Raw genomic sequence first — 18,226 nt, forward strand, 5'->3', positions numbered from 1 at the left:
GCCCATCTTGTGCTATCTTCTCAAATCTGGGTGACAACCTCCACAATCTTAGCGAATGCTGTCGAAGACTGCCCATCTCGTGTTATCTTCTCAAATCTTGGTGACAACCTCCACAATCTTAGCGAATGCTGTCGAAGACCGCCCATCTCGTGCTATCTTCTCAAATCTTAGTGACAACCTCCACAATCTTAGCGAATGTTGTCGAAGACCGCCCATCTCGTGCTATCTTCTCAAATCTTAGTGACAACCTCCACAATCTTAGTGAATGCTGTCGAAGACCACCCATCTCGTGTTATCTTCTCAAATCTTACTGACAACCTCCACAATCTTAGCGAATGCTGTCGAAGATAACTTCACTTGAAGTCATCCTCAGTTGTTGCGATAATATTCCAAAGGAAACTACCGAAGACCAACGCTTGTTGATCCTTAATGCTACTTGAATTTTTTTGTTGTAGATACTTGTTGAAATTGCTGTTGTGCCAGTACGTCAGCGCATTTTCTTTTTGTGAACCATTACGTCGGTGCCTGCGATGAGCCAATGCTTAGGCGCTTTAAGTTAAGTGAGACGATCTTTTGTCAGGTCGATCACTTATTGCGATTGTAATCAAGCCGACTTCTCAATCATGTCAAATTTCTTATAGGGGCTAACTGGCGTACCAAGGAACCCGGAAATTGCTACACTAGGTCTGCATAATCTAACATGGGGCCACGCATTGTGTTGCCGCACCAGCGCTCGCTACATTGGTTGGGCATGAGTCTTTAGAGTAGCGGACTTTATAAGTAAATTGGTCATATAATAGGGTATTGCACAAATGGCAAAAATCACTAGATAAAATAATAAAAAAAAAATACTCTAACAATCTAAGTGAACATACGAATATACTTATTATACTCTAAAGGAGTAAACAATGCTTGTTTATAAAGAAAATGACATATTCCCCCTGGTGTAACAAAAAATTTTGTACTTTATACTTATACGATTATTATACATATACATGTATAAAAATACAGTATAAATTGCCTACTTTTTACTATAAAAAGAAAATTACCCTTATCCAAAATCTTCACTCACCACTTAATTCTTATCTTCTTCCATCTCCTTCCTTACTAGTGGCGGATCTTGAAATCTTTTCTTTCGGGGGCCAATAATATCTAGCATAAGTGTACGTCTAAAACAATAATAATAAGGAGTATAAGAATACTAAATATAATAAATATTACCAAACAATTAAAAAAAAATGCAAGTGTCACAATCTAATTATTTCTAATACAAATGTCACAATCTATTTCTTCAGCACACTATTAAAGTAAGGTTCGTCTTTCTTTTAATAATTTGAAATCATCAATTATTGATTTAGTACTAAATGACTTAGAAATCTTCCTTTCAATGGAAATAACTAAACTATCGGCCAAAAACTCATCCTCCATCTTGTTACGTAGTCTTGTTTTCATGATCTTCATTGCTGAAAATGCTCTTTCAGTGGTAGCTGTGGAGACAAGAAGGGTCAAAACTAGATGTATTAGTCTATCAAACAAAAAGTATACATTTGATTTTCCTGTTTGTGCCAAGTGTTCGCAAAATTCCTCCAAGGTAGAATGATGAGTCAAACTAAGCTCATTTTTTGCTTCACAAAAAAAGTGTTGCAATTGATACCTCAAATTGTACCTTTCTTGCTCCGTAAAATCCATGGGGTAAAAATTTTCTGCAATCAAGCAAACCTTCTCAAGATCAAAATTTTTAAATCCGTCTTTGGGCTCTAACAAAGATGATAAAGTTAAGAGCTCTAAAGCGTCATCATTAAATCTCCGATTTAGCTCTTGTAATTGTTTGTCAATTGCACCTAAAAATATTTCAACTCGATAAAAATGATTCATTGTAACTCGATCTTGTTGAAGACGAGCTCGACCCCTACGAGCTATATAAGGAGAATTCATATCAGGTATTAAAATATCATGTTGGTGACAAAACAACACCACCGACTCTAAAAAACTTTCCCATCCATTTTCTCTCATTTCCTGAATTAGTGCATGATTTGTAGACACTAATTTCACAGCACTGACAATATCTTGGGACTTTTGTTGTAAGGCTTGACATAGAACATTAGCAATTTCCAAAATTTCTTCCATTAAACGGGCAATGAACACAAAATCAAAGGAAATCATTAGATCTAAAGCAGCATCAGCATCCCCACGTTGAGAAGAATTACAAGACTTATCATTCGAGATGTGTTCAAGTACTAACACTGTTGCATCAAACATTTTCATCAAGCTACGAATAGAGTAAAGATGTGAACCCCAATGTGTATCTCCAGCTCTTTTTAAAGTACTCGTCTAATTAGCTCCTCCACCACTGTCTATTTCACCAATAGATAAAAGCCTTTTTATTTCATCAGATTTGATGGATTGCAATTGGTCAACACGTTTAGGAGATGAAACAATGACATTGATAATGAAAGTCAAATTTGAAAAAAACTGATGTATTACTCTAACATCTCTAGATGCGGCAACCAATGCTAATTGTAAATGATGAGCAAAACAATGGACATAATAAGCATAGGGACAATCAGAAAGAAATAATGCTTGAAAACCATTCCACTCACCTCTCATGTTACTAGCACCGTCATATCCTTGCCCTCGAATATTTTCAACAGATAAATTATGTCGAGCAAGAACTGAACACAATTCTCTTTTAAGTGTTGCTGTCGTGGTATCGGAAACTCGTATAAGGTCAAAAAATCGCTCCTAATTGTTCCATATTTGTCAACAAACCTTAAAACAAGACCCATTTGCTCTCTTTTAGATTCATCTCGAGCCTCATCAACTATAATACAAAATTTAGAGTTACCAATTTCTTCTCTAATATAGTTGCGAACCTTATTTGAAATAATACGGAGAATCTCTTTTTGAATCGAGGGAGCAGCATATTTGGCATTATAAGGAGCTTGTCGTATAGCTTTGGAAACATCTTTATTATATGCAGCCAACACCTTTCTGAATTCAAGATAGTTTCCTTGATTCTCAGAATTATTTATTTCATTGTGACCTCTTAAAGGACAAGATTGTGTAGTCAACAAGCGGAGGACATCGATAGAGGCCTTTAAACGCAATCGATTTTTCTTGATTTGCATTTCACTTTGTTTGTAAAAAAAATTTCGAATCTTTGCTTTTTGCTTAGGAAGAGTCCTGTATAATTGAACCGCATTTCGATGAGTTGTACATGGACCTTCTCCAATATGAGCAAGGAACCCACAACGTTTCCCGTCATTGACTTTTTTCCAATTTTTGAATCCGGTCAAAGTCAACGATTTTACCCGAGAATTTGGTGTTTCAGTAAACAGATAACAAGGTAGACAAAATGAAGCATCTTTAGAAGGTGAATATTCCAACCAATCTGGGAACTTAGCAAACCAAGTAGATTGAAATCGGCGACGATGCTTTGTAGGCCCTGAAAATGGATATTCTGCCAATTGAGGTTGATAAGGCCCCAATTTAATATAAGCATGTCTTATTTCATTTCGTTTTCCAATTGGGTAAGCCCATATTGGAGGACGTAACCCTGGATCACGTTCTAAAGAATTAATATCCACATTGTCAATATCAATAATCGATGGACCTTCTTCATGATTATGTGTTCGGGTAGGGGTATCTTCATTAACTGGATTATTTTCGTCGGGTGTTGTGTCATTTTCTGGCTCTTTTCGTTTGAAAAAGGAGGTAATAGATTTTTGTTTGTTCATATTTGTTTACCTGAAATTAATTATATGTTAAATTTATTTTAGAAATGTCAACAATTACGTTTTAATTAATTATTTAATTCTAACAAGTAGCAACCAATCAAAGAAAATAATATGAAAGAAAACAAGAAACTAACTTTAAGCAATCAAGCATACATTCATAAGCGACTAATTTGTTAACCATCAATGCATTACAATTCACAAATCACAAGTATAAATCAAAAGTTAAAAATAACTTATCAATCAATAAATATTAATAGAGAAATAAAGAACGACGTACCGAAGGCAAAACGTGCTCTATACTTTGAACTAAGTAATTAATTAACTTTGATAACGTCTTGTCACCTAAAATTATCAATTTGTTTATTAATGCTCAAATTAATCATTAGTACATAGTATAATAACATAAAAAAAATTAATTGCAAAAAGTAAAAAAAATAATTGAAAACAAAAACTTAAAAACAAAAAATTGAGAAAGTAGTCGAGTATATACCTGATATAGTGATATTGTAAATTTGTAATTTGTTCTTGGAAGTTGTAATTGAATTGGAACGAAAAAGTGAATTGTTTAATGGAATATGTACTCTGTAATACGGAGGAGTAAAGGGAGGGGAAAGACCAAGGGTTTATAGGTTTGTCAATTGTTAGAGTGATTTTTTAGGGAATTGGGAATTGGGAAGGAATCTTTCCTTTTCTTTGATTTAACTGCCGCCTAGAAGATAGAAAGCATCAGTTTTGGTTTTTTTTTAATTTTTTTTTTTATTTTTTTTTTATTTTTAAATGGGCTTTAAAAAATTTTCTTCAAAAGTTATCAGGGGCCAGGCCCCGTTTCGCCCCTACTAAGGTCCGCCATTGCTCCTTACCCAAAAAAACCAAACAAAAACCACCATTAATTTCGGCCACCATGTTTCAAGATAACCAAGAAGATCAGCATGTCTTTACTTTTGAGGAAGACATGAGGATGATACGGGTGTACTTCATGTACATTGTGGGGCTAGTGGTCCTCCTAAGCTAATGGATGCATTAATTTACTTGCTAATTCACAAGTAAAGCCCGAAAATTACTTCGGTGGAGCAGGGTAAAAATGCATGTGGTGTTAGCTGTACTTCAATATTTTGTAATTTAGTAGCTCAGAAGTACAAATTGTAACATGTTTTTTGGAAATTATGAATAAAAATCATTATTATTGCTCGTTTGGGTACTTATGAGTTAAGTTTTCCCTTCACACCTGTTTAAGTGGGGCAGGCGGCCCCTATGTGACCGCCTGCTATACCTCAAGTGTTGTATGACCGTCTGTATTTGCAAACGGAGCAATGCAGGCGGACGAGAGCAGATAAAACATTGTATTCCACCTGCTTCTTTTAAGCGTAATGGTGAGAATTCAAGGGCTAAGGCTCAAACATAATAGTCATTCGGCCGCCTGGAAAAAGGTTCAAGGCCGTTTGTCTAAAAGAACCGGATGGTCAGTGGCTGGTTGTACGCTTGGTTTGGGGCAATCGCCATAGTGATTGATTGACTTAGAAATTATTCATACTCTTTTAGGTATAAAAAATTTTCAAGTCAATCAACCCACTCTTGAACCCAAGCATATAACCGTCCAGGGGCAATAACACCCGGTACGCCGCCTGTATCAAATAAGATGCAGCATACGCGCAAGCATTTAAAAGAGCTTAACTTTTAAAGAAAGGCCGACCAGATGGCCGGCTGATTCATAAACAAAAGCTAACCCTTGGCCAGCAAAATTAAACATTGTACCTAGAATACATCAGGGGGAAACAGAGAAATTGTTGAATAAACCCGACTCTTCAGTCGGTAAAAACAAAGATACTCGGCATGCAGGCCGGAAATGTATTTGAAATGGCCATCCGGCAGCAGAAAAAACTTAATCGGCTTCAGGAGAGGACTCAGCTTCATTTTCATCGGCCACTTCTTCGTTGGTCGGATGCTGCTCGTTGTGCTCCTTTTCCTTATCCTCATCGTGGACATTTGGCCCGCCCTCCGCCTCTAGGTCCGCATGCGCATCAAGCTCATTAGTAGCTTGCTCATAACAATACTCCCAGACGGCGTAATTGTCTTTGGGGAAAAGAGACTTCCACGCCATCTTCATGCGAGTGACGTAGTCGGCCTCATTCTCCTATATGAGCAGCTTCTTCTCTTCTTCAATCCGGGCGGTCCACTTGGACGTGAGCTGCTTCTCCTGGTTGGAAAGCTGTTTTTGAAACTTCTCATTTAAGCGCCTGAGACTATCCGTCTCCCTGCCAACATCTTGTAGCTTGTCCAACTCAGTTTTGGCCATCTTCAGCTCCGGCTTCAGCTCAGTCACCTTCTTTTGGGTCGCCTCCAAATCTTTTTTGACTCGTAAATTCGCAGCTGCCTATGAGTACAGGATATCTTGAGTTAGCAACTCAGTCTTATTTACATCATACATGGCTTTATCAAGATTGGAAGCGGCCCTTAGGTTGGCAGCCCTTACCTCTTTTTGTTTGTCGTTGAATGGTTTTTTAAGACCATTCACTCTCATCATGGCCTACATCCGGTTAATAGAGGAGGCGGTTAATATGCAGTCGGCTAGGTCAAAATTCAAAATAATAGCCTAACTTAAAAAGAAAGCTACCTCCGCTAGATTTTCCAGAATGACATCGAAGTTGAGGGAGCTAACTCCTTTAATGGAGTCACGCTGTTCAATAGAGACGGACTTGAGCATGTCTTTGGTTTATTTGCTGAGCATCCGGCGTCTAAGGAGCATCTGCACATGCAACATTGGGTGAGAGGCTGGCATAGGTCCGGCCATAAGACCGGCTGGCTTCAGAGCTTGATGGCGACTGGCTATAAGTCTTAACCCTGCAAGGGTAAGGAAAAGGGTCAAAGACGGAGGTACCTGGAACCACGACTAGATCCTGGGCGTTCTTGTCCTTCCGCTTGTTAGAAAGACCGCCTGGAGAGCCGGCAGCACCCATCAGAGGCTTGTCCTTTGAAGACTTGGACTCCTCCACCTGCTTAAGAGCAGCCATCGCAGCCAGCAACTTGCTGCCTGTTGAGGGGTGGGATTCGGATTGGCTCGCAGAAGGTTTGTGAGCAATCGTCTTCCGATGCTTTGTGGGCGTTGGCCCCTCCTCAGAAGCGGGCCGTTTGGGGGGCTTTTGCTCCAAAGCCGGCAACACAGGAGGCTTCACGGATCCTTCTTGGAAAAACACAACACTTAGCAAAAGCATAAAATTCAAGTCCAAAAAGAAATTGGCAGATGCAAGAGAGCTTACATGCTCCAGCTGATCTTTTTTGAAGATCTGGCTCTTCTGCCGAACCATCTAGCGGTATGCGACGGCTAAGTTGCCTGGCTTTTTGCTGGGGTCCAGTTGAGACATAACTTCTTCTGCAAAAAGGCTGACTGGGTGGTTAGAAAAACAAGCAAAGTAAAAATTTAAATGCTCTACAAAACACTCATCCAGCTGCCCACCTCTTCCTTTTTCTATGCTTAGGCCACAGGCGGCTAGGAAAAAGGGACCCATGAGCCATTCAAACCTAGGGATGTAGCTATTTGGGATGATCTCCTTCTCAGATCCCCCTTTTACCGTCTTTATTTCAACTTTAAATAGCCAGGCGTCAAAATCTGATCCAAGCCTTCATCAGACACAGGCGGGAGAATTGCTTTTTGACCCAAAAGATAAGGGTTCTAGTTCCAAGAGTTGAACTTTTTATTCCGGATGGTGTCTAGGGAAGAGATGATGTAGAACTTATTCCTCCAATATTTCCACTTATTCTCCTTCCCCAGAGTCATCATGTAACCTTTGTTACAAGATAAAGTGTACCAGCCAGGTCCGGATGACTTGGGAGTTATACTTAGGTAATGCATATGGGTGAATGCCTCAAAGTTGGGCTCCACTCCCTGCATCCTACAGGCAGATACAAATCCTAAAATATTGACCCAAGAATTGGGTGCTAGCTGCCATACCCCCAAGCAGTACCCATCAAGGATCTCCTCGATGGCCAGATCCAGTGGGAACCAAAGGCCCGCCTGTATTGTGGCCGCATAACATCCAAAGCAAGAATCCTCATAGCTTTGGTCAGGCGGCCAGACGATTGTATCATCAAGGGCTGGGACTTTTATTTTATAGCCGGCCCCCATCACATAGGTGTCCCGGATCTCTTCTAAGTTTTTCCGCATGAGCCTTTGAGTTGCAGCAGAAATGTGAGTAAAGTATGGGGTGTACCGCTATTGAAGAGAGGAAGAATTCTCCTCCTGGCCTTGTTCGACGGAGGTGGCCTCCCCCTCAGATTCCTCTTCGACAGCCTCAGGCGGCCTCTCTTCGCTCTTAGAGCCGCCTGAGACATCATCCGACTGGGACGACCCCTGTTCGGAGCCGGATGTCTCTTCGCTAGACTCATTTTCTGACTCATCCAAAATAGAGTCATCCGACGTAGTTGGGATGCCAGACGGATGATAGGAGACTTCAATCCTAGGCACCCTAATAGGACTCTCGTCCTCTTCATTACTGGACGCCTGAGTTGTCCTCTTAGTTCTGGCCATAGTGTCCTGCACAAACACAGACACGGTCGGATTTGGGGATGAGTGCAGATTGGGGAAGGCGACACCCCTAGTCCTAGATTCAGCCGTCTCAGGTGACTGGTTGGCAGCTATCCTAGGCCGTGCTATGTGTGTTTGTGATACCATTTGTAAAAAGGGAAAAACAAACACAGACGGAAAAGCGAAATATAAAAAGAGAGAAAGAGCATACGGTTACCTCGTGAAGGTGCTGTTGAAAGTTGCTTGAGCCGACTGTGTCAGACGGATGAAAGCAAGCGGCAGGCAAAAAGTTCTTTTGAAAAGTCAAAGATTCTCTTAAGAGTTTTTTTGTGAATATGCGAAAAATGAGGGGCAACAATAATATTTATAGAGGGTGAATCCAGGGGCAACCTTGCAATTTTACTAGATGGGTGAACAGTAAAACTGACCACCCAATGCATGTGTGACAAATGTCACAGATGCCCCGTGGCAAGCCACGTCACATCTGTGAGGGGCAAATGTTTTGGGTAAAATTACCCAAGACACGTGGCCCTATCAGAAGTTGACACGTGTCAGCCTCTGAGAGGCCCAAATGGATCTCTCACCTAATGACACGTGTCACTTCAAACAAATGGGAGAAAAGGCTGCCTTTCTGGCCCAAATCCCGAGAAAGTCGTATTACGACCACCAAACTAGGTCAGAATGACCTAAGAAATGACACTTTTCCCAATGACCCTATAAATAGGGAGATTTCCTCTATTTATGGGAGATATACATTTATTACAACAACCCTACATTCTCTTACATCAGAGAAAACACCTGATCTCGGAATCCGAGAAGATCTCACTCTACTTTTCCACACCTTTTCGTATTCTCCAACACGTTCTAACTTGATCGTCGGAGGCGGAGCTCTAACCACCCGGAGTCTCCGTTATTTTGCAGGTACAAGCGTCACCAGACCAGTCTTCGAGTTGTAACTCTCCCGAGGGACAAAGACACCCAAAACAGTATACAAGAAAAGAAAGAGAGATAAGTGATAGTTAAAAAGATATGGACCAATAATGTTGAGTGGTACATGGAATGGGCCAGGCACAATAATGGGATAGAGGATTCGGACTCAGTCATGTGACCTTTATATGGTCTTTTATATATTTATAGGATAATGTGATGCTTTGTCCTATGCTCGGGCCCAAATATTAGTTTAGTGATTTAATTGGTATTTTTATGATTTTATTTTATTTTATTTTATTTTATTTTTATTTTTTTTATTTTTTTTTTTTGTATGTGGGGTTTAATGGGTTTTTGCAATTAGTGGATGACTAGCTTAATGATTGTATTTGGAAATTTAATTCAAAATTTTAAGTGGATTTCTGTAATTTGCTGGAAATTCGATGGTAATTCTTCTAATTCTTAAATTACGAAGAACATAATATGGAGTTAGTCAATTTGTTTATTGCAAGTATCGGTACTTTTATGAATTTTCTGATGTACGGTTTCTAGGGTTTTAAAATCAGTGGCTAATAATGATATTGTCTAGACGATATCATTAATTACTTAGATTTGTGATATTTTTAAGAGTCTAAGATAGATGATATGATTAATTAGCTAAATGAAATGGTTAATGGTTTGGATGACAACATTAACTACTTGGAGATATCTTTAAGTGTATAGACTAGATGATATGATTAATTGGCTAGATGACATGGTTAATTATCTAGATGATATTAGTAATTACTTGGATGATATTTTTTAAATGTCTAGCCTAAATGATATGATTAATTGGCTAAATGACATTGCTAATTATCTTAATGATATCGGTTTTTACTTGAATGATTTTTTATTGTATAGGCTAGATGATATGAATTAATTGGCTAAATAACATGGTTAATTGCCTAGATGATATCAATAATTACTTGGGTGATTGTTTGGATCAATGACATGGTTAATTGTCTTGATAATATTGTAGGCGTCATTCGAAGCACACATACGTTAAGCATGTTGTGAATATGCTTGACACTCATAGGAAGTGGGAATTGACATATGATTAGGGATACGATTAGGGACAAAGCAAAGTAGGGAGCCGCTAACAAGTTTTTAAGGAACTTGTAAACCGTTCACGGATCATTGTAAGGCAACCACGATAAAAAGGACAATGATAGGCAACAATGATTGACCCATGAAGGTTACACCCCATTCATAATCTATAAGATTACTAACTCCATATAGTTCGGAAGCATGAAAGGATGATTGGGGATGATAGTACGAAGTGAGTCATGGAGTCACATTCGCTCGTATTGGCCTCTACTCGATTCCTGTAATCTCGAAGGCATGAAAACAAAGATTCAATTTGCTCCAAACTAATATTAGGCTAAATTGGTTAAATATTAATGCAACACATAATTATAAAATATTGTGATCACTTGATTAAACAACAAGATTAAAAAGGAACCTAAACTGGTCGTCCAAATTATCTTATTAAGCATAATATTCAATTACATATTCCCTTTAAACATGCAATACGGTGATCATCAAACATAATAAAAATCAACATCAAAATTAGAAGCAATTTAACCATAATACCGTTAGTCAAATCAAATAATAATAAACCTAATCATGATACTAGCAACAAGAATAATAAAAAGAGTAATTAAGTGAATTAATTACTCACGTTCCGCGCTTCTTTAAATTGCTACATCATGAATAAATTATTAGTAAATTCAATAAAAAAATAAAAATAAATTGAATTTAAATTAATAAAAGTAGAGTTGATTTGGTCCAAACCCTCAGTTAATTCTACCTTTTCACGCCTTGGTTTAGGTATCGAACTTCGAGTCAAGTATGGACTCCTTAGCTTGGAGTGCCAAAGGGAAGTATTGTGAGAGGATAGGAAGGCTAGTGTTTAGGCTAAAGAGAGAAAAGAGAATTATTGTTGGTGCCAAAGACAGGAAGAGAGAATTATGTGGTGTATAAGAGAGGAAGAGAGAATTATTTGGTGCCCCGAAACTAGAGAAATCAACTTCGTATTTATAGAGAAAATATGAGGGGTGAGCTACGGAACCCTAGAATTGAAGCGCCGCGAAGAAACTAAACCTAGAAATTGTCGTGTCACGGTGAAAATTGCCGTTTCACGGTGCAAATTGCCGTGACACGGCAATGTCTGCCGTGTCATGGTATTTTTACCGCGGTGCTGTAATTTCCAGTTTTTACGCGTTTTTAAAACTATGATAACTTTTGATTCGTAACTCGGAATAAGACATTTAATATATCGTTGGAAAGATTATCAAGTCTAATTTCCAATCCAATTAAAATTAGTTCAAAATATTTTGTATATTTTAAGATATGGCCGTTTTAGCAAGGGTGTTGATTTTGGGCCGAATTTAGTGTTTTGCTCATATCTTCTTTGTTTTAAATCGGAATAGGGTTTGTGATATAATGTTAGAAAGCTTATTTCAAGGCCTATCCAAAAAAATAATATTTGGATCAAAAATTTAGGGCCACCAAATCATTTAAGCACGGTTTTGTGATGTGGACACGAAAAGAGGAAAATAAGTTATGATTTGGAGAAATGGACTAAGAATTGGGTTGCTTTATGAAATGTATTGGACTGAATATGGATTTAAGCACTCCAAAGATTAAAATACTCAACCCAACCAATAATGGCGGTGAAATATTGTTCATCATCGGATTTGGTTTTGGGGAGACATTTTAAGGTGTCTACAAATATGATTAATTGTATGGATGATCGATATCTTTAAGTGTATAGGTTGAAATGATGATATTAATGTTTGGATGATATGGTTACTTGTATAGATAATATGATTAATTGTATGGACCACGTCTTATGTTTATTTACCATTTTTAAGGGTTGAGTTTTCCTTATTTTAAACTTGTCCCACAAAGTCATATGTAGTCAATGTAGAGGCAGCGGTAAGTTAAAGGTGGTCATTATTACCTTTGAACTTATCTTTATTCAGGTATATTAAACATGTGTTATTTATCACATTTACTTATTAAATATATATATATATATATATATATATATATATATATATATATATATATATATATATTATTGTGTAGGATATTAGTCATATTATTGAAGTAGTCTCAATGTATAAGGTCAAATTTATACACATATAAATGTACCATTATACCACTAAGCTATTGTAAGACATGCAAGTTTTAAACAACATAGGCAGAGTATTATTAAAAAGCAAATACTAACGAATGTCTCGATCGGGGTTATCATTAATTAAGATAATCTGACTTTTAATGAATAGTCACTATTATCATAATCAAATTTAATCGTAGAAAAGTAACCGTTTACACTAGCCTGATCGGGCCAAGCCCGTCTTGTCCAACTTTGGCCCAGTCAGGCAAAAACGGACAAAAGTTTTAACTAGGTCCTGACCTAATTACTAATGCCTACACCCTAGTGTAGGTAAATATACCTACACCCCCCCTACCACCACCATCAATTTACCTCTCTCCCAAATAAATACAGATTATATGTATATCATCATTGTTATCTTCTAAAAAGCTTCATTTTACAATTTCTCTCTCCAAAAACCATCATTCTTTATTTTTTTCTCCAAAAAATTTCAACATATCCATTTTCTCTCTCTAAAAACCTTCATCCTTAATGTTCTCTCTCTAAAAACCTTTATATTTTTCATCATAGAAATTTAATCATCATCTATTCATGTCACTTCTTATGAGAGGCTCATTGTTGACGCAAATCATTGATGAGGTACTAATTTATCTCTCCTTTTTTCATTTCATTGATTTGATATAATTCTTAAGTATTATTTGATTACTGTAATTTTTTCCCCCAAATTGATTGTCAATCTTAGAAAAAAAATTAATATGTTGATTGAATTATATCAATATTTGATGTACTCTTGTGTTGAATTAGTTTATGGTGTGTTATTATATTATATAATTATTAGACATAACTAATTGAAAACAGAGTGTTGTTGTCCTAATTTTCTGAATAGTTTGATCTATTTCGTCAGATTATTGAGATATAAATTTAGTTTAGTGTGGAAAATAATTGTTGAAGAATGTTCACTTTTGTTATGATAGATGTTCATTAGCATATTAGTAGATGATCATTCGCATATTAATATACGAGCATTAAATTTCTGATATATGTTCATATTATTGTCATCTCCATCAAATTTTTTCTCTGGAATTAAAGATTTTGAGTAAGAATTTGTGACTTCTTAAACTTTTTTGTGGAAGTAAGTGAGTCTTATAATTGTAGTTGAATTATGTTATTGTTTGATATTCTCTAGTTTTGTGTTAAGGCATGATTTTATATTATTAATTGTTGGCCTAAAATTGTTAAAAACTATGTACAACTTGTTCTAGTTCTTATAATTGTTATGACTTATAATGGAAATTTCTTTTTTATACCATTCATTCTCATATTGATAAATGCTCATTATGACCTATATATATGTTCATTCACATATTAATTGGTGATCATTCTAATTTTTATAAATGTTCAATTGGATTGTTATATAAGTACATTCTCATATTGAGAAAAATAGTCACTTAGATTTAAATTCACATTCATTTCATTCTCTTATTTAGAAATGATCATGAGTCTCATTTGGATAATGATACTATATGCATGAAAATTGTTTATTGATAGATGTTTATTCAAATATTAATACATAAATTGTTCATCCTTACTTGGATATATGTATATTCACATATTTATATAATGCTCATATGTAGAAATCATAAGGAATAATGAAATTATTTGCCACTGAAATATAGAGTATAATTGTGCTAATTTTCATAAATAGTTGAGCTTTCGTTGAATTATTGAAATTTGAATTAGTTTATAATGAAAATGATTTTTGGATAAATGTTCATTTTTATTTTGATAGATGTTCATTATGATATTAGTATATGATCATTCGCATTCTTACCTTAGATAAGATCAACTAGGGTCCAGTCTTGAGAGAACACTACCCTAGTTTTGGGATATTAATGAATGTATAATGAGATTTAAACAATTGTTCATTTAGATTTAAATACGTACATGTTCATTCTCATAATGAAAATAGTCACATAGGCTATAATAAAACATGTTCAACTTTATATTAAATTAATATATACATACATTTTAACTTTAATATTGACAAATGTTTATTTGAATATTGATACATAGATTTTCATTTGGATATGTGTATATTCACACATATATTAATGTATATTTACACATATATTAATGTATGTTCATTCACATATCATAAAATGTTTAAAAATCATCACATGTTGTTCATTCATCGTACAAAATGTAGTATTAATTTATTACTTTACAGTGTGTTCATTTTCGAATTCGTTATTGTTATTCATTCGTAAATGTTCAATTTTGAATCCTTACACGTACTTTTGTTTGGAATGTGTTCATGGTTGTTATTAATTTTTTTTGAAAAACATGATATCTTATTATACAGGATAATCAAGCAAAGAAGTTGAAGGCGGAAAATATATTGTGCTCATTGGATTATATTTTTCATGGAAAACACACAAATTTCATATGATTAGAGGTGCAACAAGGAGGATATATCTATATAGACACTTTATTATACCAAATGTAACAATTAATAATGTTCATTTAACAAGACACATATGTACATTTAGGATTAAATGGTTCACTTTCATGTTTATGAAGCAATTACATGAAATAGAATAGAAATGTGTTATTATTGTAATTAAATTAAATTTATTTTATATTGGAGATTATTTTTTAACAACATGTTATTTAAATAAATAGAATTCTTAGATGTATGTATTTGCATGCAACTTATTATATTACTTACACAGTTACACATAACTCTTGAAATGAATATTTGATGAAACAAAAAAGAATATATGTTGAAACATAAAAAAAAAAAAAAACCATAAAAAAAATGAATGTTTGATAATGTAATTCTTCTTATAATAAAAATGATTTGCGTGCAGTAATCCTGATAGATAAATTTGTTCTCAGGTTTATCTATAATATATTCTAAAAATACAATTCAGAAAATATACGAATTATTAATTAGAATAAAAAACTCCTTGCTAAAAAATGAACATTTAATAAACAAAAATGAACATTAACCATTACAGAAATGAACATGTTATAAAAATTTACAGAAAATTCATAAATGAAAAGAGAAGGGTGAGACACGCGCGGAAGATGTAGGAGGTGTAGGCAGTGTTCCCTTCCCCGGGGTGTAGGTAACAATTTGTAGGCCCCAACCGAGCAAAGCCCGCCCGATCGGGCCATTTACACTTCTCAAAATAAGTTTTCTCTCCCGATCGGGCTAACTTTGCCCTATCGGGCGAGCAAATATTATTTTCTAAGTATATGCTTGCGCCCGACCGAGCCAGTGGTCATAAACTATGACTCACATTAAAATTTTGTTATGCTCCAAATGTTAAACTTATAGACTAGCTCCAGGCTAAACTTTTCTATTTAACCAATGTGGGAGTTTCTTCCCAACATCAAGTTAAATAGATAGAGTAACTTACACACTAGCTCCAAGAGTCCAAGCTAAACTTTTCTATTTAACTAATGTGGGAGTTTCTTCCCAACATCAAGTTAAATAGAATAGAGTAAGCTAATATCCCTTATTCAACCAACGTGGAACTTTCTTCCTAAACAAGTTAAATAGATTTGAACAAGCTAACTTCTTCCATTCAACCAATGTAGGACTTCTATCCCAATGTTAAGGTATATAGACTAACCTATATAACCAACTTCTATCTACCAATGTAGGACTAAAGCCTTGTTTGGTTTACCTTATTTTTGTTAATCTAGTCTGATTTGAATGTCAAATTTGACCAAGTTTTGACCTTAAATATACGATAATCTATACGAAATTTTTTTATCAAATGGTGTCTTGTTAGATTCGTAATAATGTTTGTTTTATTAATACGTGATTTTCATAATTTTATTATCACGAAATTAAAGATACTAGATGAAGCCCGTGCGATGCACGTTTTGTTTGATTGTTTTTTATTATTTTTTTTATGAGCTAATATTTGTTATATGTTTAGATAAAATTCCTAATATTAAAAGATAATATTTAATATTCAATTAATTTAAACTTAAAAATCTCATTCGCCAATTTTGCTTACGTGGCATTTGAATTATTTAATTCTAAAAGAAATTAATAATCTCTTATTTAATTGGCTACTCCTAAGATTTATAATCGTACATGGCGCGCTAAGAAAATTAGATCCTACGTGGCTCTCTAAAAACTCGGGAAAAAACTCCCCTATATATATATTAGATTAGATTAGATTAGGTTAGATTTTGCTTACGTGGCATTTGAATTATTTAATTCTAAAAGAAATTAATAATCTCTTATTTAATTGGCTACTCCTAAGATTTATAATCCTACATGGCGCGCTGAGAAAATTAAATACTACGTGGCTCTCTAAAAACTCGGGAAAAAACTCCCCTTTATATATATATATATTAGATTTAGCGATAAAAAACTGCACATAAAATAGTGATTTGATATTAACTTATTTTCTCTGAAATAAGTTAAAATAAGGTGAACTAAACAAGATCTAAATTCCCATCATTCGCAAAACCTATTATGAAGATTACTCTAACAATTGAGACTCGGTACATAAAAAAATTGAAACTCATTTCACCATTAAATGATTAATGTTAAAATGAATACAGTAGGGGTTCCTTTTCCAATTGGATGAAATGAATAAGTGTAGGTGTGGAACGGTTAGTGGGTAAGGGGCGAAGGGACCCATCATTAATTAATTAACAAGTTTGGAACACAAACACGAACAGTGTGGTTGCTCTTACGAATGAAAGAAAGTCAGACTTTGATTTTGTACAATTTATAGTGTCATCATGTTAATTGTTTTAAAAAAAAAAAAAAAAAAAACAAACAAACAAATAAACAACAAACATTTCTTAGGTCAGCTGAAGCTCTTTTCTCTTTTTATTTTGCCCCTCTTTTTACTCTTTCTTTTTCCGTTTGTTTCACTACTCCTTACAAATCTTATCAACAACAACATTTAATTCCCCTTTTCCTCCGTCACCATCTCTTCAATTCGTCTTCCCCTTCAACATATCTAGGACATTGGGTATTTCTTCACTATATAGGACATTGGGTATTTCTTCACTATTTATGTATTAGATTTTATTTCTTTCAAAAAAAAAAAATATTAGATTTTATTGTAATTTTTATTAACATAATAAAAATATATTTAATTATAAAATATGTTGTTAGATAGGTATTAATATAAAGTTTCATAATATAATTTTTAATTATATTTAATTATATTAAAATAAAGTTATGTGTTTAAAATTGACAGTGTCAAATATTAAAACAGAGGGTGTTCTTATTTGCATTTTGTATGGTTTTAACTACATATATTTGACCAATTATTACATATTTCATTGTATGCGAAGTACTATTATAATGATACGAAAAATCAAACTACACTACATATTTCAAAATTTTGAACATTATAGTATATTTCTAAATAACAAAATATAATTTTCAAATATCATTGTTTTTTAATTTTTCCCAATTCAAAATTACATAAAACTATTATAGAGTACTGAGTATAAAACTTTTCATCATAAAAAAAAACCCACTCTCAATATTTTATTACTCCATACTTGTTTCACTTTCTTTTTGCTGCCGTATTTTATTACTTGCTTGATTTTTTTGAAAACTTATAATAATATTTTACTTTTTTCCTCTTCACTAAAAATCTCCTCATATCATATTTTTCTCTCCTCTTCACTTAGGCCCCGTTCACTTCACCTGATTTTTGCTGAACTGAAATTATTTTACTGAAATAAAATTATATTTGCTAAATTTAAATTATTTTTACTGAATTGAAATAAATTTTACTGAACTGAAATTAATTTTTACTAAACTGAAATTATTTTTGCTGAACTGAAATTATTTTTATTGATTTTCTGTTATAATTCTTCTTAAGAAAA

At 34.5% G+C, this 18,226-nt stretch overlaps 1 protein-coding gene across 1 annotated transcript; it reads right to left on the reverse strand.

Moving 5' to 3' along the window:
• Positions 1–1,302: 1,302 nt before the first annotated feature.
• Positions 1,303–3,737, reverse strand: LOC145592190 (uncharacterized). The gene is made up of 3 exons (XM_081648650.1): positions 2,874–3,737; positions 2,601–2,742; positions 1,303–2,243 (listed from the first exon to the last, which is right to left on the reverse strand). The coding sequence occupies exons 1-3, from the start codon at positions 3,735–3,737 to the stop codon at positions 1,303–1,305; spliced, it is 1,947 nt and encodes a 648-aa protein (XP_081504776.1).
• Positions 3,738–18,226: the final 14,489 nt, after the last annotated feature.

The sequence above is a fragment of the Chenopodium album genome, chromosome 18 (assembly GCF_948465745.1).
Source record: "Chenopodium album chromosome 18, dcCheAlbu1.1, whole genome shotgun sequence".
Classification (NCBI taxonomy): Eukaryota; Viridiplantae; Streptophyta; class Magnoliopsida; order Caryophyllales; family Amaranthaceae; genus Chenopodium; species Chenopodium album.

Bases quoted from the DNA above. Each gene is read 5' to 3' on its own strand.
- LOC145592190 (XM_081648650.1), bottom strand. From the start codon at position 3,737: ATGAACAAACAAAAATCTATTACCTCCTTTTTCAAACGAAAAGAGCCA. The intron at 2,743-2,873 runs GTTCGCAACTAT...TGGAACAATTAG, and splicing joins TCCGTATTATTTCAAATAAG to GAGCGATTTTTTGACCTTAT. The intron at 2,244-2,600 runs GTGAGTGGAATG...TTGATGCAACAG, and splicing joins CGGTGCTAGTAACATGAGAG to TGTTAGTACTTGAACACATC.